A 25,448-nucleotide genomic window follows, 5' to 3' on the forward strand; every position below is an offset into this window, starting at 1 on the left:
TTTCTAATCCAAACGCACTTCTCTTTATTCAAACCAGGGTCAAACTGGTCAGTGGGGACCCCTGAAACCACGTGCGCGGGAGAGCGGCTGACAAGGCCTCCTTGTCCCTGCTGCTGGGGCGGACGCGGGGCGGCGCCGGCAGAGGCTGGGTGGGCGCGGCCCCCACAGCGCACCCGCAGACGGCGCCGGGCAGGTCAGTCGACAAAAGCAAGGAATAAACAAAAAACAAAACACGCTCAGTAGACGTCTTCTGTAAGCTCCCGGAGTTTCTGGGCCAGCGAGCCCCAACCCTCAAAGCCAGGAGGGAGGCACTGAACACGCCCCTCACTGCCACCAGTGCCCACGGAAACCCTGCTTTAAATTAAAAAATAAGCCAGTATACATCGTAGAAAATTTCTCTTAAAAATCTCACAATTTGTAAATGTATATTTTTTTTCTTTAACATAAAAGTTTACAATATACGGTAAAACAAAAGGCTCAGGAAAATAATTTCAAAAAAAAGGAAGAAAAAGAAACCTGAAGTTTTGAATTAAAGCTGAAGACATTTTTTTTTTAACCCTGTTGTTGAACCAGTGACTTTTTTTTATTGTGCTGATGGGTTAGAGAAAGAAATATATTTAAAAACTTCAGTCCAGACACCCACAGCCGCCTCCAAAAGCCTCTCGCCCCCCTCCCCCCACCGTCGAGTCGCTATTTTTCTGCCAAGTTTGTGATTGTCACGAGTTCACAAGTTCTAAATCCTGGGTCTCAGCCGCCCCGGCGTCCGCAGGGCACCGGCCGGCTAGCGTCGGTACGGGTGGAATCCCTGCACATTGTGGTTCTGACCTCGTCCAAAGCCACTGCCGCCGGCGGGGGGGCCCCCCGAGCCTGGCACCGAGGGGCCCCCGTAGGAGGGGGGCTGCTGGCTGGGGTCTGAGAAGCCCTGTCCAAAGCCAGCCAAGTCCTGTCCGTAACCTGCAGGGAAAAAGCCCAGTGAGCCGGGGGCGGGAACGCAGCTCTGCGCCGACAGCCTAGGAGGGGTCCACGCCCGCACAGCCCATCCTGCTCCCCCACAGGACCCCGACCGCTGTCTCCGCACAGAAGGAAAAGTAGCTCAGAGACCTCGAGGAGCCCCCTGGTCTGTCCCATCCATCCTCGGCCTTGCCTCCCCCCCCCCATTCCCAAGGACCCGGGGCTGGGCCCTAGCAGCCCATCTGAGCCGCTGGAAACCTTTGAGCTTGGAGACGTGAGAGCACCTGGCCTGGCTCGGTGGCCCGAGGGCTTCTAGAAGTTTACTTTTGAATGGAATGCATGGGGAACTCAGACACAGCCCCCAGAATTTAAGAAAATGTCAGACTAGACTAGCGCCAGGCCTCCCCCCGCACCCCCCCCGGATGCCCGCCAGACCCGAGACAGTCCTCCCCGCAGAACTGACCCAAGCTGGCAGCTTCCATAGAACCGGCGGGTGTGGGGCAGGACTGCGTGCCCAACGCCAGGCCGTGAGTGCCTCATGGCGCCATGCCCGCAGAGACTGCCTGGGCTGGGCAGGTCCCTCCTCCAAACAGGACCTAGACCCTGCACTGCTGACCTCTAAAGGCATGGGAGGCGCTTTCTGGAAAGGGGAACGGCACCAGACTGCACACCCAGGATGAAGGCATGTCCCGGGGCCCCTGGGTCCCCAGTAGGGGGTGCATGAAGGCACGGGGTGCCTGTGTCTGCTGCCCAGCAGAAGCAGAGCTCCTGGGGCCATGGGGCCGTGGCCAGTCGAGATCCTCGCCCCAGCAAGGGCCCCGTCCCGAGGGCACCGCCAGGTCCACCCCCGCCCAGGACGGCAGAGGAGGCGATGTCCGTTGCCCGGGTGCAGGCAGAGTGGGGATCGTGGATGAGGAGGTGCCACCTACCTAGGCCACATCACTGCTCAGCCTGACCATAAGAGTGTAAACAAAGTATGGGCCCGAAGCCTGATGGGTCTTGAGAATAGGTACCCAGGCCTGGCAAGAGACGAGACCAGGGTGACTACCCCAGGGCAGCCTCAGCAGAGGGGCGGGGCCACGCTGGCGGTCAGCACCCCCCCACCCAGGGCTGCTCACGGGCGCCAGACACAGCAGGAAGTGCTCTGGGGCAGGGGTGGTGGTGGTGGTGGTTAAAAACCCATGTACTCGGGGAGCGCTGCCGGGCACGGCGCCAAGGGGGCGAGACTGCACGGTGCTGGGCAGCCGGGAGCATTCAAGGGCAAGAACAGCTTCAATTTGCAGACACTGTGGTCTTGGGCCAAACAGTCTGAACAACGAAGTGGGAAGAGAGCAGAACCCTGGGAGCCCTGGCGACAGGCAGCCCTACCCGCGTGGCCGAGCAGAGGCGGCGGGAGACCCCCGGACACTGGGCCCAACCCTGTCCTCACATGAGCTCCTCCCACACAGGCCACAGGTCGCCACCCTGTAGACCCCAGGCTCAGAAGCACCTCCTCCATGACCAGCCCCTCGAGTGAAGCACATGGTAACACCCAAGCCCGTGCCTGCCACCGACCAGAGCCACGAAGCCACGTGGCCCACAGGTGCCCACCCTGCGCTCTGCACGCGGAAGAAAACGAGACAACCAAGGAACAAGGCCTGCCAGGGGTGCCCCAAAAGCCCTCGCGTCATCCTCCTAGGGGCCCCGTCACAGCTTCGGGTTCCCGAGCCCACGCAGCCTGGACACCTGCTACACGATCGATGCTTTTCTAAGACTAGCTCCCTAGCCAAAACCCGAGACACCAAAATCTTGCTTTTCATTTCGCTTGACCCTCTGCAACAAGCCCCTGCACAGCAGGCCTCCCGCCACATTCCTGCTGGCAGGGAGGAAGGCAGGAGATGGTGGGGCCAGGCCCTGGGCCCCAGGCCGCACCTGCAGGTCTCCAACTCACCGTACTGACTATAGGGGAAGTCCGGCTGGGCCGTTGGAGGCTTGCTCATGTCCGGGGCGGCCTGAGATGGGGGCGGAGGGAAAGCCAGAGGTGCTGCCCCTGGAGTAGCAGGTGGAGGAGGGACCCCCGGTGGGGCAAACTGATCCGGTGGTGGAGGTGGAGGCCCATAGCCAAAACCTGCACACAAACAGGAGAGGAAGACACAGACACGGTGCGCGACCACAGCCCAGCCCACCAGAAGCCGCCGCACCATTTCCTGCTGAAACCCCCCGAGCGGCCAGGCCTTGGGGATGTCCCTAGCGTGGGCCTGGGGTGGCCTGTCACACCCCCAACAGCGAGCGTTCGGCAGGGATCCCACAGACAGCGGCTGCACTGGCGTCCTCTTGAAAAGGATAAAACCCGCCTGCCAGACACAGCGCCAACCTTCCCTCACGGCATGGCTTCCACTCTGTCCTGGGGGTCAACACCCCGTTTCTATCCACCCATCTCCTGGTTACAACTAGAATCAGGTGTGGTCCAGGCCAGGGTGAGGGGCCATACAGCTGTCCTGGGGCCTGACCTGCGCGGGGTGCACTCCGACAGAACACACCCAGAGCCCCAAGCACCTCCCAGCAAGAGCGCGGGACTGTCTCGGCTGGCCGCCCGGCACTCATAATGACAGCGGTCAGCCGCAGTGCGTCAGGCGAGGCCGCAAGGCCACCTTCCTACCAAGGGCGAGCACGGAGCCTTGCAGGCGTGCTAGCTGCCCAAGGCCCAGGTGCCACGCCACAGAGCCCAGCACAGACGAGAGCTCCTGACGCGCTCGAGCCCCTCACTGCCGAGTCCCACCATCAGATCCAGATGCCCCAGCGAGGGGGCACACTTCCCTCACACAACAGGCGTGCCACCCCCACGGCCCCACAAGCAGACGGACCAGGGCAGGCAGCGCCCCAGCCGCGAGCCCCAAGCAAGTGCCAGGCATAGGGTGCAAGGATGCATGTCAGGATGGGCGCCCTGCCCCACCCCAGGGGCCCGCAGGACTTACTGAACTGTGGGGGGGCACCGTAGCCCTGTGGGAAGCCCTGAGGAGGGGGGAACCCTCCAGGAGGGGTGGACACGATGTAAGAGGTGAACGGTGGGGGCGGTGGGGGCGCTCCTCTCCCTGCAGGCGGCGGTCCGTAGCCACCTGGAACACAGGACGCAGAGGTGGGTGAGGGGGAAAGGGTGGGGCACACACAGCTCCCAGTGCCCAGGCCCCCCAGGGGCCCACCCCATTTCAGATTCTGTTCTCTCTCGGATACCCACAAAGAAGGACTTACCAATTGCCTGTCCTGCTGGAACCCACATTCCTAAACAGGAAAACAAAGAGAGTGGTTGGTGTCCCGTCCATGTCCCAGACTGGCAGCTGACCCACCCCCAACAGCACTTGCTCTGCTGGCAAAGCCCTCCTGGAAACACAGTCCCGGGGCCTGGCGTCCTGCCGCACTGTGGGCACAGGGAGGACGTCCCAGCCCGAGGAAGGCATCCGAGGAGCCCGTGGTGGATCAGGAACACAGGCACCTGGGTACGGGCAAAGGGCTGCCACTCACATCCTGCTTCTACAGGAGAAGGATCCCCAAGAGAAGCCTGTTGGTCAGGTGGCCCCGGCTCTTAACAGAACCCATCAGAAAGGGTGAAGGGGGGCGCCCGGGCGGCTCAGTCAGTTGAGCGACTGCCTTCGGCTCAGGTCATGATCCTGGAGTCCCGGGATCGAGTCCCGCGTCGGGCTCCCTGCTCGGCGGGGAGTCTGCGTCTCCCTCTGACCCTCTTCCCTCTCGTGCTCTCTATCGCTCATTCTCTCTCTCTCTCAAATAAATAAATAAAATCTTTAAAAAAAAGAAAAAGAAAGGAAGGGTGAAGGGGACACCCACAGACTAGGGGCTCAGATGCACAGGTGGGACCTTAGGCTGGGTGGTGGGAGCCCTGGGCTGGTTACCAGCCAAGAGCTTCTGGTCTCAGTACCTGGTCTCCTACGGCTGGTTGTCCCCCTCCCCCGCCCCCGGCACAAAGATTTTATTTATTTTTGAGAGAGAGAGAGAGTGAGCGTGTGCACAAGCAGGGGGAGGGGCAGAGGGAGAGGGAGAAGCAGGCTTCTTGCGGAGCAGGGAGCCCGATGCGGGGCTGGATCCAGGACCCTGGGACCATGCCCTGAGCCGAAGGCAGACGCTTCACCAATTGAGCCACCCAGGCGCCCCTGGCTGTGTTTTATTTTGTGAAAAAATATTTTTAAAAAGACCAATCTGCAAGCTTTGGGGGCAGTGCGCCAGGTGCCTCTGGGGCCAGACAGACCCACGTGGCCTCCTCTGGGCCTCCTCGGACACTGCCCCTTCTCTGTGTTTCTAAAGGAGGCGGAGGCTACCAGATCCTGCGTCCTGCGGCCCCTGGGAACCTCAACCCTTCTGCCAAGCTGTCCTTAACCACTCTCCTCACCCTTCACAGAGGCCCTGACAGCCCAGAGCCCAGGGAGCAGGAGCAGATTCAGAGGGCCCAAGAGGCCGGCCAGGCCCACTTCCCACTCTGAGCTCAGCGGTGCAGCACTTGCTGGGGGCAATGGCGGCCGTGACGCACTCCACGACCCACGACCCACCAGGTCCTCCTAGCCTCCCCCTAGAGGTAATGCCCGGCACGGCCGCGGGCCACATGCGGCATCCGAATGTTCCCTCGGACCTACGTGGCCCTTCCTCCACAGCACGGCACGTGGGGCAAGGACGCTCGCGGCAGCTCTGCTGGCCACAGTGAGACCCGTCTGCCCAAACCACAGCTGGGGAACTTGGCTGTGGCCCAAGCACACCACCCAGGGTCACACCACGCTCAAGGTGGACCAGGTGAGCACAGGGAAACTAGCCCCTTTCTCATCTGTGAGCTGACTGGACAGCGACCCTCTGGGGGTTTGCTGGAAGGTTCCGGCGCTAACGGGTACCCAGCACAGAGCCCACGTGCTGGCTACTGGAATGAACACATAGCTGTGTGTGTCGACCTTGGGGCTGGACAGGGAGGGAGCCCCACCTCTGCCTTCATGCACTCCCGCAAAGGCCTGCACACCTGTCCAGCCAGCACGTCCCACCTCCGCGGTGAGTCTGCAGGAAAAGGGCGTGTGCGGCTGTGGGGAGCTGCCGCCCCTCAGGCGTGGGACCCTGGCCTCCAAGCAGGCCTCCCCGAGGCGGCCGTCTGGGGGCACAATCGGTTCTGGGTGCTGAAGCCTTACCTTGCGGGCCGTATCCTTGCTGCCACGTGGGTGGGGGCTGGCCTGCCCAGCCATTGGCGGCATTGGGCACAACCCGGCTGCCCCACTGGCTGGCACCTGGTTGTCCCGGCGCTTGGCTTTTGCTGTCCCGTGGCTCAGCTCGTTTAACTTCCACCTAGACAAATGAAGCTCTGGTTTAGGGAGATGCCGAGGGTCCTGGACCCCCTTCCCTTCAGACACACCCTCAGATAACTTACGACTACACTTAGCATCTTACGACTTAAAACTAAATACTTAACTATAAACCTTATTTAGGCCAGTATTTTTTTTTCTTTAAAAATTTATAATTTTCCTTTTTCTTTCTTTTTTCTTTTTTGCTTAAAACATGTTTCTCAGGTACAACAGATGCAACCATAAGACATGTTAAGCCCTACCCACTGCAGAGCACGGACCGAAGGCCAAGGACCCTCAGAGTTTTGTGTGACAAGGGTCTTTCAGTCAAGGTGAAATGACAGCTTTCTCCTTCGATGGCCTCGTCACCCTAGGGACACAGAGACCAGGACCAACGAACAACCACAGCCCTCTCCCCAGGCCTCTCCAGGGCCCCAGCGTGGCAGGAGCCGGATGCTGTCGGAGCACCGGGGTGGAGGGGGGACCTCCGCTGGGAGGAGCCAGGCCGACAGACACACAGGACCTTTCCAGAGGCCACCCACCCTGCCTGCGCTTTAAGCTCATACCTGAGAAACACAGTTGGTTTACTTAGGTTTTTTATTTAAAATGTCTAATGGAAGATAAAGACTTACCTTCCCCAGGCTAACGCTTAAAGAATCTCAATTAACTCAAAATAATGTCAGAGGGAATGGATGTGATAAAGAGAATCTTACATTACATCTAACAAAAAAAGTAAACAAACATGCAATAAAATGGACATTTGAATCAGTAAGCAATCTTCATACTGTGTTAGGTCAGCAGCCCAGGACCCTGCCTCTTTTGGACGTTGTCGGGAACCACAGCACTGGGAGGGGCCGGGGCAGCGGGAGTGACCGTGTGTGCCCTACCAGCACCAGGCGCTGTGGCTGCCAGAAGGCTCCCTCCCTTACGCAGCTTTTAAGATGCGGGCAGACTGACAACCCGAAATCCCCCAATTACAGGGCTGCCTCAGCACTGGAATCTCCAGTTGTTTGTTTGTTTGTTTGTTTGTTTTTTAATGATAAATTTTAATGGGAAGGAAGAGACAATAAATCCACTTGGAGTCATCCTTGGGGTCTCACAGTCTGGTGAGCTAAGCATTATGCATTCAGAATTCCATCAGTTCTGCCTTAAGACCCCTTCCTGTTGGAGAACAAACAGGAAGTGGGACATCGGCACAAAGACCCCACCTTCCTGATGCCCCAAGGACACTCCACGGATAGGAACAAAATCCCTGTTAGCTCAAGGCGATGTGACAGCAGGACCAAGGGACCCATTTCAAAGAACTCAAATTCATGAGTCTTCACATACGCTCCTTAAGGGAATGTGGTTCCTGCTTACAAAGCAGAGCGGCCCTTGTCAACTTTTTTTCTTTACCGTCTTCCTCTCAGAACACGGACGCAGCCCCTGGCACTACGGTTTTAATTAGAAGTGGGGCCCAGGCCCCTCATGGAGGCGAACCCCCACCGAGGAACCGAGGGGCTGCTGTGGCCTGCCCGCCAGTGAAGGTCGGGCAAGGGGAACAGGGCGAGGCCGGGGGTTGCTGCCGGGAGCTGGGCTCCCACACGTGTGCACCTTACTTTAGAAGTCGAGCCCCACACCGAGAAGCCACCTCAGTCTCCGCTCTGTGCTCCGTGCAGACCGGACTCAGACACCGATGCGTCCTACAAAACTGGGGCGGGGCCAGCCGCCTGAAGATGGAGCAGATCCGTGCGCTTAGCGGCCTTTCTGCCCCTAGAGCAGGACAGGCTTCCTCCAAGTTTTAAATGTCACAGTACCTTAAAATATTGAACGTGGACTCCTTTGAACTTGTGTTCGTAACTGGCATGCATCCTTGAAATCTGCATGCTAATTTTAAACTAAAAGCTTCAATGAACGTCGGAGCGAGATTTGTGTCTGCTGCTTAGTCAGGTTCAAATGGAATTAATTAAGCCTGCAACAAAACCTCAGCCACCTATATGTAACAACAGCTCCATGCACTGCTGTGTTCATCAGCTTTCAGGGACGGGCTGTGGGGCTGGGGTGAGAGCGCTGGGGAGGCAGCAAACTCGTGGTGCCTTAGTCCCGCCACGACGTTGTAACTGACAAAAATGGCCATGGTCCCGTCCCAAGGGCAGGGCATGTCAAAGGGCACAAGGACGTGCTGCCTGTGTGGCACCCACGGGGACCGCCAGGGTGTGCAGAGCAAGTTTCAGAAGGACGGAGACAAGAATCCTGCAAAAATGTGGGCCCAAAGCCTCTTGCTAACTCTCAGGGATCCCCCACTGCAGAATTTCTACCAGTGATTCGTTTTAGAGAGCTCTGGGGGCCCCAGTAAAATGAGGAGCAGGGGCCACGTTCTGAGCCAGCCCGTCTCCGTGGCGGCAACACAGTATGAAGATGAAACCAGAGGTCACTTGACTGCATGGAGTTAAATACTACCGAGAGCATGTGGTGGGGACTGGAGTTTCACAGTAAGTGACCCAAGTAAAAAAAACCAATCCTTCAGGATGTTTACGTCTCTTTCGGTTTGACACGGAACCTGTGGTCAAAGGTCCGCTGCCCACCACACATCATGGGGCGGCAGGAGGCAATTGGAATGCAGGACAGACATCTGAAGGAGTGGTCACTGAAACCAAGCCTGAGGCAACCTGCAATTTCACTGGAGGCCAGCCCAGGAGGCCCCCGCAGACCGTGCCCCTCGGCCAGGGGGCCACCCCACCCACCGGTCCCCGGTGATCCAGAGGGAGGGGCTCCGGGAGCAGAGCTGGCGAGACGGGAGACGCCACGCCACAGGCAGAACCCCTCAGGCAGGGAGGGCCCCTTGCTTCTGCAGGAGCAGGCCCAAGCCCACACAATACAGTGCCCCAGGTCGACTCGCCCGGCCCTTTTTCTGTTCAGGAATTGTCGTTTCCAGTGAAATCCCTAAGTTGCCTAAGACTTGGTTTGGTCTTAAGGTAAAATAAAACTACAACTACACACTTTTTTGCCCATGATGTCGTGAAAATGCATGTTGACAGCCTGGTCCACTGATTGTTCGTCCTCGAAAGTAATAAATCCAAAACCTAGCCAACGACGAAGAGTGAATCAAGGTAGCAGGGCGTTGTGACACAAAACAGGATGATGAACAGTATCAGGGCCGGGCCGAGGGGTCGTCCAAGGGTTTCAGGGAAGCGGAGTATGTGAGGCTGCAGGGCGGGGCCCGAGCCGGTGATGGAGGCAGGGTTCCACGTGGAGACACGGTGGGAACCTCCAGGGGCTGGCCTCACAGACAGGGGCAGCCTGGGCAGGAGAAAGGCGGGGGCCTGGCCCATGAGCAGGCCCAGTGCGCCCGGAGTGTGCCAGAGCACTCTGTGGAGGGGGCCGCAGCGCACCCCTGCAAGCAGGGCAGCGGGCCGCGAGCTCCACCTCCGTCGGGGTGTGTGCCGTGGGTGCGCGGCTGCTTTTCTGAAACCCGAGATTCTCCCCCTCGGCTTGCAATTTGCTTTGCAACTAGTGCTGACAGCAGCCATATATTGTTCTAGCGCGTTAAACAGAAGTACGGTCTCTACACAGTTAGTGCCTCGCTAAGCTTATCCAACACCGTTGGGTAAGCCCAAGGAGTCCTGTCAAAGGAACATACGTATGTATACAGGTATCTATCTGTACGCATCTATGTAAATAAAATACACAAAGATACAGGCCACAACGGGTTCCAGCAGGTCAAACTCTGCTGTCAGCAGCAAGAGCAAGAGGCACCATGTCATCAAAAAGAGAATTTTAAAGGGAAAAAAAATTTAGCATTTCCCAAACACAAGAAAGTGGCAGTATAAACGAAGTTTGGTTGGTCTGGGTGAGTGTGACTGCCCAGCTAAGGTGGCATGTCTGGTCCTCAGCCGACTGCACTGTCTCCCCGGGGCCCATCTGCTCCAAGCACAAAAGGACGCGTGCGGCAGACAGCTGCCGGAAGACCCGGGAGAACAAAAGACGGGTGCGGGGAAGGGCTGAGCGCCCAGACCGGGCTGAAGAAGGGCATGGGGTGCGGGCGGGGACAGAGCGACAGAGCATGACACGGCCGATGCAAAGAGCCCAGGTCAGGCCTGCGCCCGACAGGGCCTCCAAGGGCCGCAGGGCCGGAGCGGGCAGGGAGGGGGCACCGGGGAGGAGCAGCCAAGCCCGAGCACTCTCCAGAGGACCGGAGAGGGACACTGAGGTTGCAGGCGCCGGGCCGTGTGGGAAGACTGCAGGCAAAACCTTGGGGTAGGGGGTGGGGGGGAGAAGACAGCTCAGAAACCTGGGGTTGACAGACTAGCGGGGAGGGACACCCGGGACTCAGGAAGCTTCGGATGTGTCTCCGCACACGCGTGTGTCTGAGCGTGACTATGCACACACTCACACAAGAAACTGCACACGGCGTGCGAGAAGGAGCAGAAACGCGGCTGCAGAATGATGACAGCAGGACACAGGAGACAGAAGCTGGAGCCGGGCCGGGGGGCGGGGACCGCCAAAGAGGAAGGTGTGAGGCGAGCAAAGGCAGCGGCCAGGGTGAGGGGCGCGGTCAGGGCCTCACCGGCCCCAGTGAGACACATGCAGAACCCCTGGGACAGGGACACTGTCTGAGATCGGCCAAGAGGGAGGAGGGAGGAGGGAGGTGGAGCCCTGGAAAAGACCTGGGAAGGGGAGAGAGCAGGATGAGCTCTCTGGGATGCCCCTCTAGCCCACCGGGGGCTCCTGCCGTCGCTCCCGCCCTCTGCTGGCCTCGTGCTCGCAGGGACTCTCTGAGGTGGAGGACACCGTGAGCCCCCACGGGAACAGGGGTCCCAAGGTCAAGCCCGAAGCGCTCTCCCCACCAGCTCCTCCTGCCTGCACCCCCCAGCCCACGGCGGCTCGGCGTGCTCCCCAGGCCCAGGGCGAGGCCTCAGGGGGCTGACTGGGGGTATGATTCTAAGAGCAGCCCTCAGGATTCCCATGTCCTGAAGTTTCACAAGACCGGAGGCAAATGGTGGAACACAACATGGGTGATGAACAGCATGTTAAAAAGTTAACATTTTCTCCAAGTGCAGGAGTGTCTGCAACCACAGGGCTCGCGTGGTCCGTTATAGCGCAAGAGGCGGTGAGTCTTGGGTAAGGAGCCCCGGGGCGGGGCGTCTAGGGGTGCATCTGTCTGTCAAGAGGCGACATCACCACTGAGGAAGCGGACAGAAACACACTGAAACTTCGTTTACACCCCACTGGAGCAAAGCCCGTTCCCTCCTCTGACTGCGGGACTGGCCTGTACCTGTGTGATATAATTTAGCACCTGGAGAAGAGAAATCTAAAGAGATATCGTTAATCACAAACAATTCACAGAGAGAAAAGGAAAAACAACTTACTTAACGTTACTGTACTTTACTATGAGACACTTAAGTACGTCACTAAGCACGTATGTCTACGTTAAAGTTAAGCTAAGACTTAACAGCTTAATTGACATGAAGTGAGGATACGTCACTTATCATGGAGGAAGAGAAGGGTGGAAGTTCAAATGGCAAACTATTCTCCAGCATGGCGGGCGCATGCTGCGGCGGCGCCGGCTCTGTGCGCTAGGGGGGGCCTCGGACGGGGCTGGGGCAGGGGCTGCACGGTGCCCAGACCGCCAGGGCAGCTCGCACAGCCGGTCCAGAAGCGGTGGATGAACCAAAACAGATGGGCAGGCACAAACAGCAGCAGCCACAAAAAAAAAAGAAAAAAAGAAAAAAAGAAAAAGAAAAAGAAATAACAATCATAAAAAAGGGCAAGGAAATCGGGTGCCCGCCGTCCCAGCCCCACAAACCAATTTGGACGTGCGAGCGTGGGCAGCTCCCCGAACCTGTCGGGGATGCACTGAGGCAGCTCCTCACCCTCCTCCCGCTGCCCCACGGGCTTAGGGGAACAAGAAACAAGAAAAACAGGAAAAAAGCATGGGATGGATAAAGGAAAGTCCACGTTCAAGCCGAGCTGGGGCAGACCTAGCCTGACGCCATGGAATGAGACCTGCCCGGGCAGGAGACTCCAAGCAGGACGCAGCCCTGAGTGACAAGTGCACCATTTGAAAAAAGCACCAATCTTTCAGTACACATTTAAAAACAGAAACCATATTGAAATTCATGTCAAGTTGTAAAAACTTCAAAAGAACGAGCCAAAAAAAACACGGTGACGTCTGACCTTGGGAAGCAGACAGGCTGGGGCTGCACAGGAAGGGCCTACGTTTTAATCATGTCTCCAAATCATCCTTCTCTGAGGCAATGCTCGCTACCACCACCACCTAATTGTGAAATAGTTTGCCATCTGAAGGGGAGGTCAAGGACAAACTCCATGTCTTTTACCTCGAGGTCTCTGCTTCTCTGCATCGTAGATCATAACCACTTCTGTGACCTGCAAGAGAGACGGGTGCTCGAGAATCCGGGTGCCACGGGCGGCCACGGGCACATCTGGCTACCACAAAACTCCCGAGGCAAACAGACAGCTTGGGAACGTCTCCAGACATTCCTCAGGGAAGTCCTGAGGCAAAAGGCCAGCCTTATGGGGTTTGATGCCTGAGACTCATGGGGCACGAAGGAGGCCAGGGGAAGTGCATGCTGCCTCTGCGCCAAGTGCTCACGGGGAGGCATCTGGACACCGGAGGCCCCAGCCTCACAGTGCTCCCTCCCACTCACAGACAAAAACCAAGGCTCGGATGCTAGGACAGAAGAACCCAGAGCTCTGGCGGTCGGCCACACGTCCAAGACCATCCAGCTGACCGGCACTTGGCTTGGCGCTCCCTCACGGATGTCCGCCCAGCCAACACCCCTCGCTCCCGGGCCCCTGGCTCACTGAGCACACATCACCATGTGCTCTGGCACTCTTCATTCCTGGCCCAGGTCCTCAGCACACTCAGGCGCCCCCCTGACAAACAAGCAGTAGTGAGGCAACGGGGCTGTCCCACCAACAGGGTGTGTGACCAGGTGGGAGCCTGGGGTGACCCCGTGCCTTTGCCTCGGATGACTGGGGCATGAGCACCCCACACGAGCTTGCTCGCTGGCCCCTGTCTGCCCTACTAGAACGGAGGTTCCTGTAGGAGCCCAAGTAACTCTAAACCCCTGTTAAGATTCTAAAAAGAGGGGCGCCTGGGTGGCTCAGTCAGTTGGGCGTCTGCCTTCGGCTCAGGTCATGGTCCCGGGGTCCTGGGGTCGAGCCCCTCCTCGGGCTCCCTGCTCGGCGGGACGCCTGCTTCTCCCTCTCCCACTCCCCCTGCTTGTGTTCCCTCTCTCGCTGTGTCTCTGTCAAATGAATAAATCAAATCTTAAAAAAAAAAAAAGATTCTAAAAAATTTCAGCCTCTTCCAGAGACAAAACCAGCCTTGGGAGAAGATCTGCTGTCACTGAGGAAAACACTGAGCAGGTGACAGGCCCAAAACTCTCACGACCCCTGGCCAGGGAGGGAGTGCCTGGCAGCCTGGTGGACAGCGTGAGCTGCTGGAGCAGGGCGGCTCCGGGTCCAGGCCGGTGGAGTCTGCGCTGCTGCTGTAAGGACCTGGCCTAGCACATTCCCTTCGTGATGAGAGACAGCAGGCTGGCTCCCTTGGCTAAGCCAAACCCTGCTTCTCCCTAACACTATCTAGTGCTTTACACCATGGCGCTCACAACCAGTCACAAGGGCCTTCCAGGAGATTGGCAGGGTGAGCTTTCGTTTGCCTGAAAAGGCAGTAAATCCTCTCCCAGGCTCTGGCTTGCTCTGGGGGAAGACACAGGCCCAGGGGAGAGAGCTGCCAGGCTCAACCTCCACGGACACCTGGTTCCACCGCTCCCGCCCTGACCCGCCGTGCTCTGGGGCAGGGACAACTCACCACTCCGAATTTCTTGAAGTATTCCCTGAGCTCTGTCTCACCACAATTGTGAGGAATCCCACCGACAAATATCTTATTTGATTTACTGTTATCACTCCTGGGTCCTTTCTGCTGTTTTAAAAAGGAAAAAATGGTTAGTCCGTGTGGGAAACCCTCACAACGCTCCCCATAGTGAGTATGTGATGCGCACTGCATTGGTTTTAAGACCCCACTAAAAGCCAGACCAAAACACTCCAAAAAACCCACTAAAGAGAAACACAATCAGCAAACTATGGTAACTCTTCTTTCAATTTCCTACAGAGACCCGGGGCGACAGGGGTCCAGCACCACCACTCAAATGCATGTGCAGAGCATGTGGTGGGTCCTGTGTCGAATCATCCTGAATCACAACCGCTAGAGAGCATATAGCTCTATGAAGTCAAAGGAAGGACTTTGGGTTTGGTGGCCGTAACGACGAAAACTAGCCGTTTTCTCAGGTTTTCAGCTGATAACAAAGGAGGACTATGGGAAGGTCTCCCTCACCTGACCCCAGTGATTCCACCCTCTGCGGGGAGGGTCTCACACCTCAGAGGGAAACGCTTGCCCAAGCTTATCCCTTGTGGGTAGTAGAGGACCGGACCCTCCGCTCCTGCTCCTGGGAGGCTGCCTCCCCCCCACTGCACTGCTCACCCCGTCCTTCCTGTCCAAGGGGCTTCCGGGCTGCACTGTCCCAACGGCTCTGGACCAATGCCACTGAACTCTGGGGGCAGGCAAGGGTCTCACAGGTACACTTAGGGGTCAAACTCCATCAAGTGCCTGCTCCATCTCAGTCAAGCTGCTAAGAGACTGAAGGACATGAGGAACCAAGTGGAATCTGAACGTGCCTGGGATTCCAGTCTGAAGAGAAGAGCTACGAGGGCCACCTGTGGAATGACCCCAGAGCCGCAAGTGCGCCCGTCTGGACACAGGTGGTGCTGGGAGCCCCTGCCAACGCTCCCGCTGTGGGGATGGGTGTTACGTGCGAGAACATGCTTTTAGGGGATACACGCTCCAGAGTTTAGGAATGGTAGATACAGAAAAAGATGCGATAGAAATACAGATAACCAGGAAAATATTAGCAACTGATGAATCTAGGCAATGTGTTTAGGTGTTTGATGTACCACTCTTCTGATTTTTCTGTGAAGTTCCCCAAAAGTTTCCCAATAGAAAATTGGGAAAATAAAAACTGTTTTAAGGGTCTGACACCCCTGTCTACCAGCAGCAGCCGGATCCTGCTAGACATGCAGTTCTCGGGCCGTGGCCCAGACATCTGCCCTGCCTGCAGCCCAGCTCTGGCCAGGCCCTTCTGCTAGGACAAAGGCGTGCTGGATGACGGTCTTCTCTGAGACTTGCTAGGCTGGAGGAGGAGAGGGATGGGTGACGATGCAGAGGACGGGTCTGCCCCAACTGGCCAAGCATCAGGGGCCACACCCAGCTCACAGAGGATCCCTGAGGAGCAACCACACTGGCAGATTCTGAATCAGCTGTTCCAACAACCAGCAACCAGGCTCTCAGACATGGCCAACTGGGCCCTTGCCTGTGAGCTGCAGCACCTGGACGGGAGCAGCCAGCAAGCAGAAAGGAGTGGGGGAGCAGGGGCAGAGGGTGCTCTGACACGCCCCCCCCATCCCCCCACCCCCCGGCAGGCAGGGTGGGAGCCACCAGGGAGGAGAAAATGGAACACCTGATCCCAGGTGTGGGAGGTCTTTTTCTTGTTTTCAAGGCAGAATAGTAAGAATATTCTTGGCTATAAAGTAAAAACGTACACCACTGGATAAATCTGAGCAATCCTCCGAATCCTCCGCTGCTCAAACAGCAAACGGGAAGAGCCCTGATGTTCTCAATGGTAATGAGCAAAAACACCAGATCAAAGGTACATATTTCCTTCCTGCTGGGGCTGTGGCACATGCGGAGAGGCCGCCCCACCCCGCCCAGCCCCTTACCCATCCTTCCTTGGGCCGTGTCCTCTCTGGCTGCATCCCTCGGGGTGTGCATGGCTTTGGGTCGATCTGTAGAAGTTTCAGAGGAGTCAGCTGTAAATACGAAGCTACTCTCCCAAACAAGCCCATGCCTCCAGTCAATTTACCCCAAATCCAGCCTCAGCCCAGAACTGCAACCCTCTAAGTGCACCCCGCTAAAACGCTCCTTCACGTGCACACCCACCAAGGCCCAGTGGCAGAGGCAGGCTGGCGGAGCAGCATGGGACGGGGCCGGAGAGGCTGGAGGGAGAGGACTCCAGGGAAGGACACTTACGTTTCGGCCGTCTAGTGTGTGTGGTCTGCTGGCCAGCACCGTCCCCACACAGTTTGGGTCTTTAAATTTGACAAACCCAAAGCCTCGAGACTGGTTGGTGGTTTTATCTTTCATGATCACACAGTCTACAACTTCTCCATATTGGGAAAAGTAGCTGCGTAGAGTCTCTGCTCAGAGATTGGGACAAAAACACAAACACACACACCAGAGTATTAAGCTGGTGTGCCAAGCACACAGGCACACATGCTCCTAGTTCTTCAGCCTGACCTGGAAGTGTGGAACCAGCAACTTGTAAACTGGCTCAGCAACTGATTGGGGGGTATGGTAGATGGTCAAGGACAGGAGGCCCACGGGAAAGGATGGGGGATTCCAGACACGGACGCATTATGTCTCCACACGAATTAGAAAGGGTGCAGCTGACAATGGCAGCAGCCAAGGGCACTGGGAAAAGTGAAGTCTGAGGGTACACAGGTGACCACCAGGAATGCCAGCTACCACAAGCTGCTTCCTCCTCCAGCCTGAGCTCAGGGACTGCGCCAGGAAGCCTCCAGGCCTCCACACTCCACACACCAACAGTCTCCCGCCCTCCATATCCCTCCCCTAACTCTGCTGAGACATCGGGACAGCACCCAGTCAAGTGCCCCTCCTCCCCAGAATTCAAGACAATAAATAAATCAAGAATTAAAGAAAACAAACAAAAAACCCAAGGTACTAGTGAGAGATGAATTCACACAACTTGAAGACCAAGGTCACAAGCCTGTCTGCGGTGCCTGGCAGGCGGGCCGGTCCCCACCACCTACCTTGAGTGGTGCTCCAGTCAAGACCGCCCACGAAGAGCTTCCTGCAATTCAACAAAAAAACATTTAGGGTCAAGACAGTTCTTGCTTTAAAGATGCCAGCACTCTGCCTCACCCTCAGCTGGGACTCCCCTGGAAGCTGGTGCAGACGTGATGCCTGGTGTCGAGCTCATGGCAATGACACATGTCCGCCTGAACCATCGCCTACAGACCTGAAGGCCAACACCAAGACTTGCCGAGACGGCGGGGGGTGAGCGTTACCACACGTCCAGAGCCACACGTGCTCGCCGCGCAAACCAGTGAGAAAGCGAGACCTTGCAAAATGGCCTGACGGGAGCCCCCACACCACAGGGGCTTCCAGGTGGGGCTGTGGGGCACACGTCCCCAGTGCTCCTGCAAATACTGTGGACGTAGGAGTCAGGGTCTGAAAGCACACGCGACCAAAGAGAATGACGGGGAGCTGTAGGACAAAGCCTCAGGTACCTTCCCTGTGGTCGTGAGTAAGGACCCACACGTCACCGGGAGGTCCCGGAGCTCCAGACTCAGCACCGGAGCCCCGGCCCACAGCTCCCACTCCAGGGTAGCCTGGGCTGTCCTTTCAGGCAGACACATTAGAACTTTCCAGAGGAACCCCACTGTTGCCCCTGTTGCCGACTGGCTTCTCTTCTGCAAAGGACACCTCTAGGGCAGCTCCAGAACCCACAGAGCCCTTCCACTTCCCCTGCCCCTGGGGAGGGGCTCCACACTAACAGGCCACAGGGCAGCATCCACCTTGGCCCTGCCCCGGGACTGGCTAGACCTGAAGTGAACTGAGGCACCGGAGCAGGTCCGGAGACGGGCCCGTGTGGTGGGGCTATTCCAGCCCTCACTGGGGCCAAGCTCACTTGCATCTCCAAGATGCACAGGCCCCTCAGACATCATTTAGGCCTCTCACAACCTGGGAGGTGAGTATGACAGAGCAGGCAGGGGGAAGGGGCTCTGAGCACTGTCGCACGCAGAGTGGGACCTCGATGCTAACCGGCAAGGGCTTCAGACACCAGCACGGGGCCAAGGCTCAGTCCCTGTCTGAGATTTAGGGTCCTGTGGTCCCCTTATCTGGGGCCGACCACACCACACTCAGCTTAAAGACAAAAAGACCCCCGCAAGGCTGATGGCACTCCTGCCCCCAAGCAACAGGGGTGTCTTGCCCTCCACCCCAGGACAGACCCCTTCAAGGAGGCCAGCACACCTGTCACCCCTGCTCCATCCAGGGGCTCAAGCTCCAGCGTGCCAGCCGCCGGCAAAATGCCTCCAACAGGCAGCAGGCCTGTCAGGGGCTTGCTCCCACCCCAGCCTTTTCTCTAAGGAGAAGCGTTCTGAACTTAGGATGTGACAGGTACCCGCTGCCACCCCCAAAATGGCCGCAAACAAGCCGCCACGCTACGGACAGGGCTGAGGAGGGCCCGGGACAGGCACATCTGGCGGAGGCTGTGCTATGGGGCTGTAGAAGGCAGCTCTGTAAGGACAAGTCTCCCAGAACATGCTGACCAAGCAGCAGCGGGAGGCTTACATTTAGGCCTCATTAACTTAAATTCGTGTCTCCTACGCACCCCTTTCAGAATCAGGCCAGGTTTCCTCCTGACTCCAAACAATCCCAGGGGAGTGGGGCCTCCTCGGACATCCAGGGCGCTGCCCCGAGCAAGCTGTGACTCAGGCCCTACCCCGCCCTGCCCTCACAGGGCCTGGCACCCAGTAGGGGCACAGAGCGGCAGATGACTGAAGGCCCCAAGGCTGGCTGGCACCGCTGAGGAGCTGCGTGTTTGCCCACTCCTTCCACACAGGAATGAACAAAGGTTTGCTGTGGAAAAGCAAATTCATGCAGGAAAAAAGAGATCTCAAGCATTCTCAAAACACAAAACCTAATTCACTGAGACAAATACCAGTCTCTATCTAGCATGCACCCAACCAAAACAGTAAGGTCATAAGCAGGTATCCTTGTAAGCAACCCAATCCACCACCACCCACCCACCTAATGGAGGAAGGAACTCGTCTGACCAGTCCAGGTTCCAGCCCTCATTTAAATTTCAAAATCTGGCATTAAGGAAAAAAAAGACCAGAAATACCATCATCCACACAACTGACAAGGCCAGACTCTGCCCTATGGACTGGACAGTAAAAAGGTATCAATGCTGTACCCTCACTTTATCCTTGTGCTGCACTGATTTCAGAGAAGGTCCCTGTTCTTAGAGAACAGCACATACCCAAGTGTCCACATGAAGGGTCACGGGGCCCCGCTCACTCCCCAGTGCTTCGCCATTGATGCCCAAGGCGTATGGGAGGGGCACCCACCAATGCGACAAGATGTCAGCCACTGCTAAGTGTGGTGGGGAAAGAGTATCTAGCGACTCTGCTTACCATTTTGCAATGTTCTGCAGGTCTGAAGTTCTATCAAGTTCTAAGCTACAAGAGATTTTCACCACTGAGACAAAAACAGCATCTCCCTTCCCCCTGGCCCTAGGCTCTCTGAGCTGCACTCCCGGGGACACCTTCATGGGGTGTGACCTTCGGGGAGGAGAGCCCCAAGCCCTCAGGTGGCACCGGGCTAGCCGCTCTATCCATTCCCATCTCGTCTCCTCCCACTCCAAGGGCGGACTTTCCCCGGCCCGCACACAGGAGCCAAAAGGCTCCCAAGGTCCTGGGAGGCCCTCTCCAGAGCCCCAGCACAAAGCCCCAACTCTGAGCCGCCGAGACGACAGGGCCTTTGGCAGGACCAGCCAGGACCAGCTCCACAGCTACCCAGGCAGCAAAACCATCGCCAGTCACCACAGGTGTGTGTGCACGCCAGCCCGGAGCGAGGGGCCGCTCACCCTGCTAGCTGCCCACCGGTGGCCCGCACTGACTCTCGGGGCACCGGCTACACCCCTGGTGAGGACCTTGCAGACTAAGGGGATAGCTCCCTGCGCACTTGCCCTCCAGGCCGTCCCTGCTCTAAGGGCACAAGAGTCAGGATTCAGCTGAAGCGGAGAGTCAGCGCCCTCCCAGTCCCCGAACCCCATAAACCATCAGGCCCTGCCAGGTGACCCAGAGTCAGGCTCCTGAGGGGGACGGGCAATGCCACTACCAGGAGGGCCCAGGAGAGGCGGCTCCCAGGGCCTGCACCTCGACAGCAGGTGCCGGTGGCTTCCTCTCAGAAGGGGCTCTGCAGCAGTCACCGGGGGGCACCCAGCTCTGCTTAATTCTCCCCTCCCCCACCTGCCGAGATGGAAACCTGCTTTGGAGGACCACGCCGCTCCCGCTCTGTGTACTTTAGGGCAGCCACATGGTATTCATGCCAGAAAGCAAACCTTCAGCGGCTTCCCCTGGTCCCGGCCAACCACCGCAGGTTCTGCCCCCTCACAGCATGCGGGCAGGCTTCAGAAAGTGCCATCTTGCCTGGTGAGGCGGCCACCAGGAAGGCAGCGGTGGGGCAGAGAAGCAGAGGGCCTGGGACCAATCACGGTTGTTTAGCAAACGGCTCTTTCTGCTTAAACAACACATAACGTGGAGCCTATTTTGCACCTTCCTGCCCCTCCAGTGAGGTCACCCTGGGACCTCGTCCCCCTGCCGGGAAGGAAGCAGCTCTAGGAGGAGGAACACAGCACTGGCCCAGGAGCCAGGGAGCCACCCCGCTGCAGGGCCCTTCCACCGCAAGAGACGCAAAGTCCTGGAAGGCAAGTGTTGGGGCTCAGGCCCTGCCCTCAGCAGCTCAGGCTTACCTCCTGCCAGCAAGGTGAGCTCACCCCCTCCCAGACTACAGTGGGGGTCGAGCGACACATGCAAGAGAAAAACCCCAGGATGCTCAGTGCCTGGCATGAACTCCCGACGACACCCGCAGCCTCCCACTGTGAACTCCTCCACCTGCCCTCCCCCAGACAGGACCAGTGTCCCCCACCACTCCCTGGTACCAGGCAAGAGCCTCAATCAAACAAGTGACCTCCTGCTGAAGACCCTGCTCATAATTCTGTCCTTACACCGTGCACGAGAACAGTCGGCCTAAGAAGACAGTCCGGCCTCTCATGGACAGTGCTGCAATGTCCACATTCGGGCCTGGCCCTGATCCCTGCCATTCCCTACAAGGGCTGCGCTGGTTCACCAGGAGCACGGGACTCCCAGCTCTGGCTCCTCCTGGGGTGACCTTGGGCAAGTCTCCTGCCCTTCTAAGCCTCGGTCTGTCCACAGAGAGAAGGCTTTGACTTGGGGCATAAAGTTCCAGCCCGGCTCCCAGCAGGTGCTGTAGGAAGGGTATCACCAGTGAGTCACTCGGGGTGTGCTTCTGCAAGCAGGGCAGGCACATCACCTGGCAAAGATGCTCAACCCGCCGCCAACATTGAAAATAGAAGAAGTCAACCAGAGCGCCTCCCAACGCCACGGTCAACCTTAGAGGCGTCAGATTAGTTCCCACTACAGCAAACAAATCCTAAACCATGGGGGCAAGTGGCAGGGCCACCCTGGGAACCAGGCCGAAAAGAGCAGATGTTCCCAAACAGGTGTCTCATTTGCCAGAGGATACTGGGCAGTATCTGGGGACATCTGTGATTACCACAACTGGGGGTGCTCCCGGCACCGAGTGGCTGGGAGTCAGAGATGCTGCTCAGCCCCCACAGTGCCCAGGACACCCCAAATATCAGCACTGCTGGGCAGAGACTCTGCTCCAAAATGCAGAAGAGAAGCATCTCTACCTTCTACCCCCAAAGGTCTCCGTCACCCTTTACCCTGCAAGAAACAGCCTCTTCCCCAATCAGGACCTCTCTGAACCAGACCATTAGGACCCTCCCCACCTCCTGGCTGCTCAGTGAAAACAGGCGTTTAACAAGTCCCCACACTTCCAGGCCCAGGTCTCTGGCCTCACCCTGCCAGCACCCCGGGGACTGTTGGGCTGCTGGGGTAGGTGGGGTCACCCGCCCTCCGTGCTCCCAGCTCCCACAGGGAGTGGACTCCTGACGCCTCCTTGCACCTTCTCTCAAAGTGACCCACGTGCTGCTTCACTTTCTCTCTGCGGAGTCCCTCCTTTCCCTGGGACTCTCCCCTTGAGGGTGTCCAGTTGGCCCTGCCTTTTACCAGACCCTGCGTCCGATACATAAAGTCTTCCTCAAACTTCTCTCCAGTTCCACAACACAAGCCAGCACCCCAGAGGCCGGTGGACAAGACACCTCTGCCCGAACGGGAACCAGCCCCCTCCCCAGCACTTGTGAGCACCGACTCGACGCCAGGTGCCTTCAGAGGCCTACCGAGAGACCAGGGGGTCTGGACTCTGTAAGGCTTGTGCCGGGGCCAGTTCCAGAGTCAGAATCGAGAGACCCTTCTCGAAGTCAACTTTCCAAGGTTATGGCACAGGAAGGAGGACACAGTGCTACCCCCACCCCCACTCCAGCAAGGTAAGTGTCTGTCCCCCTAGTCGCTGGCCCCAAGGGAGGATATCAGCCTGTCACACACCTGCTACTCGGGGCCACACGTGACACCGCTGCTCCTATCAGCCCTCTGCCCTCAAGACCCAGCCCTCCCTCTGTTCTGGCTGATTGTGACAATCAGGACGGTGAAAACACTAACCAAAACCACCGGTCTCGGCCAACTTCCTCTCCCCTCCAGACTCCATGGGGACCAGGGAGCCGGCTCAGGTACAGCCAAGACTCAGTGAAGCTCTTCCTTGGAAGACTCAAACTCAGAAGTACATCCCCCCGCTGGATGGCACCCCACACATCCACACACTTCCTGAGGCCTTGCCCCTGCACCCATACACGCAGGTTCCTGTTAGGGAAAGGGGAGCAGCCCTTCCCGCTCCCTCAGGAGTCACGCAGACGAGGCTGACCAAAGACCAGAGCAAAAGTGATCAGAGACGAAGGTGCCTGTCATCAGAGATCATTCAGACCCGCCACATCCCGCTAACATCTGCCATCACCTGGATCTGAGCACAACACTCACTCCCACGTGGTAACCACCCCAGAGTAGGCAACCATGGTCCGCTCACAGGAAACTGCAAGAGGGCCCTTCGTCAGGCAGCCCGGTAGAGTCACCCGCACTGTCTGAGGACAGCCAAACACAGCAAGGAGATCCAAGTGGACCCTGGACTCCCACATCAATGGAACAGAAACAAGCATCCTATGTGCAAAACAGACACTGGTCAATAGTTTTTTGCAACAGATTTCTACCTGCAAAGCAATTAAAGATTTCTGGAACACCTGTCATTTACAACTTTAAAACTCCGGCGATCCGGGTGGATTTGCAGGAGTGGGGAGGCGAATGTGGCCAGGCAGGGTCCCTGACCCCATCCTGCCACTAGCTCCACAGCGTCCCCAAGCTGCCTCTGCAGACCCAAGCATGGATCCTCACGGCACACTTCAGGGGTCTCCAGGCTCCCTTCCCTCCTGACCTCTGTCTGCTCTCCCTCCTGAGAGAGAAAAGCAGCCCAAAGCCTGAAGACCCTCGCCCTGGGCGGCTCCTGGCTGCACTCTGGAAGGCCAGCACTATGGGGATGGATGTGGCAGGCCTGTTCTCCCTCCTGTCAGGCTCTGCCCCACTTCTGGAGCACTTTTTCCCTATACCCTAGTTTCCCGTCAGAAGTGCTGCAACTTTTTGCCCACGTAACACAAAGAGCACACCGTCTTCCAGTCCCTGGACACGCCTTCTAAAAGGAACCAGGCCAGGAGTTCAGGGTCCTCCTCCCGATTCTCTATGGTGTGGGGTTTGGGGAGGGGGAGCCCCCAAAAGGCATTTTACGTCCACAGCAGTAACCCGCAGCTGGAGGCCCTGGGAGGCCAGTTCCCCCCGCAAACAATGGCTTTACCGAGTCAAACACTTCAGCACACACTGCGTCTCTTCAAAGCCCAGGGCACCGAGAATCGTATACAAGGCCACAGAAACCCAACCCCAAACTGCACAGGAAACGCAACCGTAAAACCATGCTGACAGCGTAGGAGCTGCTCTCTGCCAAGAAGCCTCCACCAAACCCCCCAACTAGGGCACAAGTGGATTCTCCGGCTCCTTGGGCATCGCTCGCTCGCATCTCGGGCCCCCTCGGCATTAGACAAGGCCGTCGTCACAGAAAACAACCCCGCTCTGGTCACGGCGCGCGCCCGGGGAAGCGAGCCTTCGCCGTCCCCCCACGGGAGGTGCCTTTCTTCCTCCCCTCCAGTCCGTCCGTTGGTGGGCTCGAGGGGGCTGAGCCGGAAGGGGCTCCAGCGGCAGACCCCCCAGCAGACGGCCGGGGCGCTCCGCGCTCCGGCCCCACGTGACCTCGGCCCGCGGGCGCCGACTCCGCGCACCTCCCCGTGCCTCGCACTTCGGGCACAGGGTGAAGAGGGGCAACGGGGCAGGCCGCCGCCCCGACGGCGGGGGGGAGAAGTCGCGCGGCGGCAGAACTGGCGCGGCGGGGGCCGGGGCCGCCACGTGCGCCGCCCCGCCAAGTTGGTGCTCGGGCAGGCGCAGCGCGCGGCGCGGCGGGCGGAACACCGGCGCCCAGGCGCCCGGGGCGCCCCACAACCCTCCCCCCTCCGCTCGAGGGCCCCCCCCCCCGGCCAGAGGTCCGGGCGCCAAGGGACGGCTCCCGTCCCGGGTCCTCCTCGACCAGGAAGCAGCGGGGGTGCCCCCGGGCCCTCCCAGGGCTCCGCTCGAGGTCCCGCGGCCAGAAATCCAGGCGCGGGGGCGGACAACCCGCCCCGGGCCGCCAGGTGCCCCGCTCGCGATCCCACAGTGCGAAACTCGGGCGCGGCGGCGGCGGGGACGCCCTGGCCGCCTCCCCACCGCCCGGCTCCCGCGCCGGGTGCCCCTCGGCCAGGACGCGGCGGCGTCCGCCCCCCCCCCCGGGCCCTCCCAGAGCCGCCCCGGCCAGGAAGCGGCGGGACGCCGGACTCCCAGGCTCCTGCTTGCCGGCCCGCGGCCCCCGGCGGCCCCGGCCGGGGTCCCCGGCCCCCCCCGGCCGCCGGTCCCAACGCGGCCCGCCGGCGTGACCTTGACGGGGGCCGGGGCGGCGTCTGGGCGGCGGCGGCGCAGGCCGGCGCGTCCTCACCCGATCTCGTCGGCGCCCGAGTTGTTCATGGCGGCGGCGCTCGGCGTCCCGGGCCCCCTGGCTCGCTCCCGCCTCCGGAAGGTCACCGGCCCCGGCGCCCTCCCCACAGCCGCGGCCCGGATCTGCGCAACGGCGGCGGCCGCGCAGCCTCCTCCCCTCAGCGCCAACGGTCACCGCGCGCCCCCGCGCCCGCGCCCGCGCCGCCGCCCTGCGCACGCCCGGGCGCGCTCCCGCACGGGGCCTCCGGGGGCGGGGCCAGGGGTGCGCCCGCCGGAGTGCGTGCCTGCGTG

General features: G+C 59.0%; 1 protein-coding gene across 4 annotated transcripts; it reads right to left on the reverse strand.

Annotated features, from left to right (window-relative positions):
• Positions 1–25,359, reverse strand: DAZAP1 (DAZ associated protein 1). 4 transcript variants are annotated; one of them, XM_025861222.2, is made up of 13 exons: positions 25,159–25,359; positions 17,142–17,182; positions 16,342–16,508; positions 16,032–16,097; positions 14,071–14,181; positions 12,572–12,620; positions 9,234–9,316; positions 6,105–6,258; positions 4,180–4,209; positions 3,906–4,046; positions 2,882–3,058; positions 1,881–1,970; positions 818–954 (listed from the first exon to the last, which is right to left on the reverse strand). In XM_025861222.2, the coding sequence occupies exons 1-12, from the start codon at positions 25,185–25,187 to the stop codon at positions 1,891–1,893; spliced, it is 1,128 nt and encodes a 375-aa protein (XP_025717007.1). In that variant the 5' UTR covers positions 25,188–25,359; the 3' UTR covers positions 818–954; positions 1,881–1,890. The 4 variants fall into 4 exon arrangements, with proteins under 4 accessions (XP_025717006.1, XP_025717005.1, XP_073743459.1 ...); XM_025861221.2 differs by lacking the exon at positions 1,881–1,970 and having other exon boundaries at positions 1–954; positions 14,071–14,178; positions 25,159–25,356; XM_025861220.2 differs by lacking the exon at positions 1,881–1,970 and having other exon boundaries at positions 1–954; positions 25,159–25,355.
• Positions 25,360–25,448: the final 89 nt, after the last annotated feature.

The sequence above is a fragment of the Callorhinus ursinus genome, unplaced genomic scaffold (assembly GCF_003265705.2).
Source record: "Callorhinus ursinus isolate GAN/ISIS: 27379988/994484 unplaced genomic scaffold, GSC_fseal_2.0 scaffold77, whole genome shotgun sequence".
NCBI classification, from domain to species: domain Eukaryota; kingdom Metazoa; phylum Chordata; class Mammalia; order Carnivora; family Otariidae; genus Callorhinus; species Callorhinus ursinus.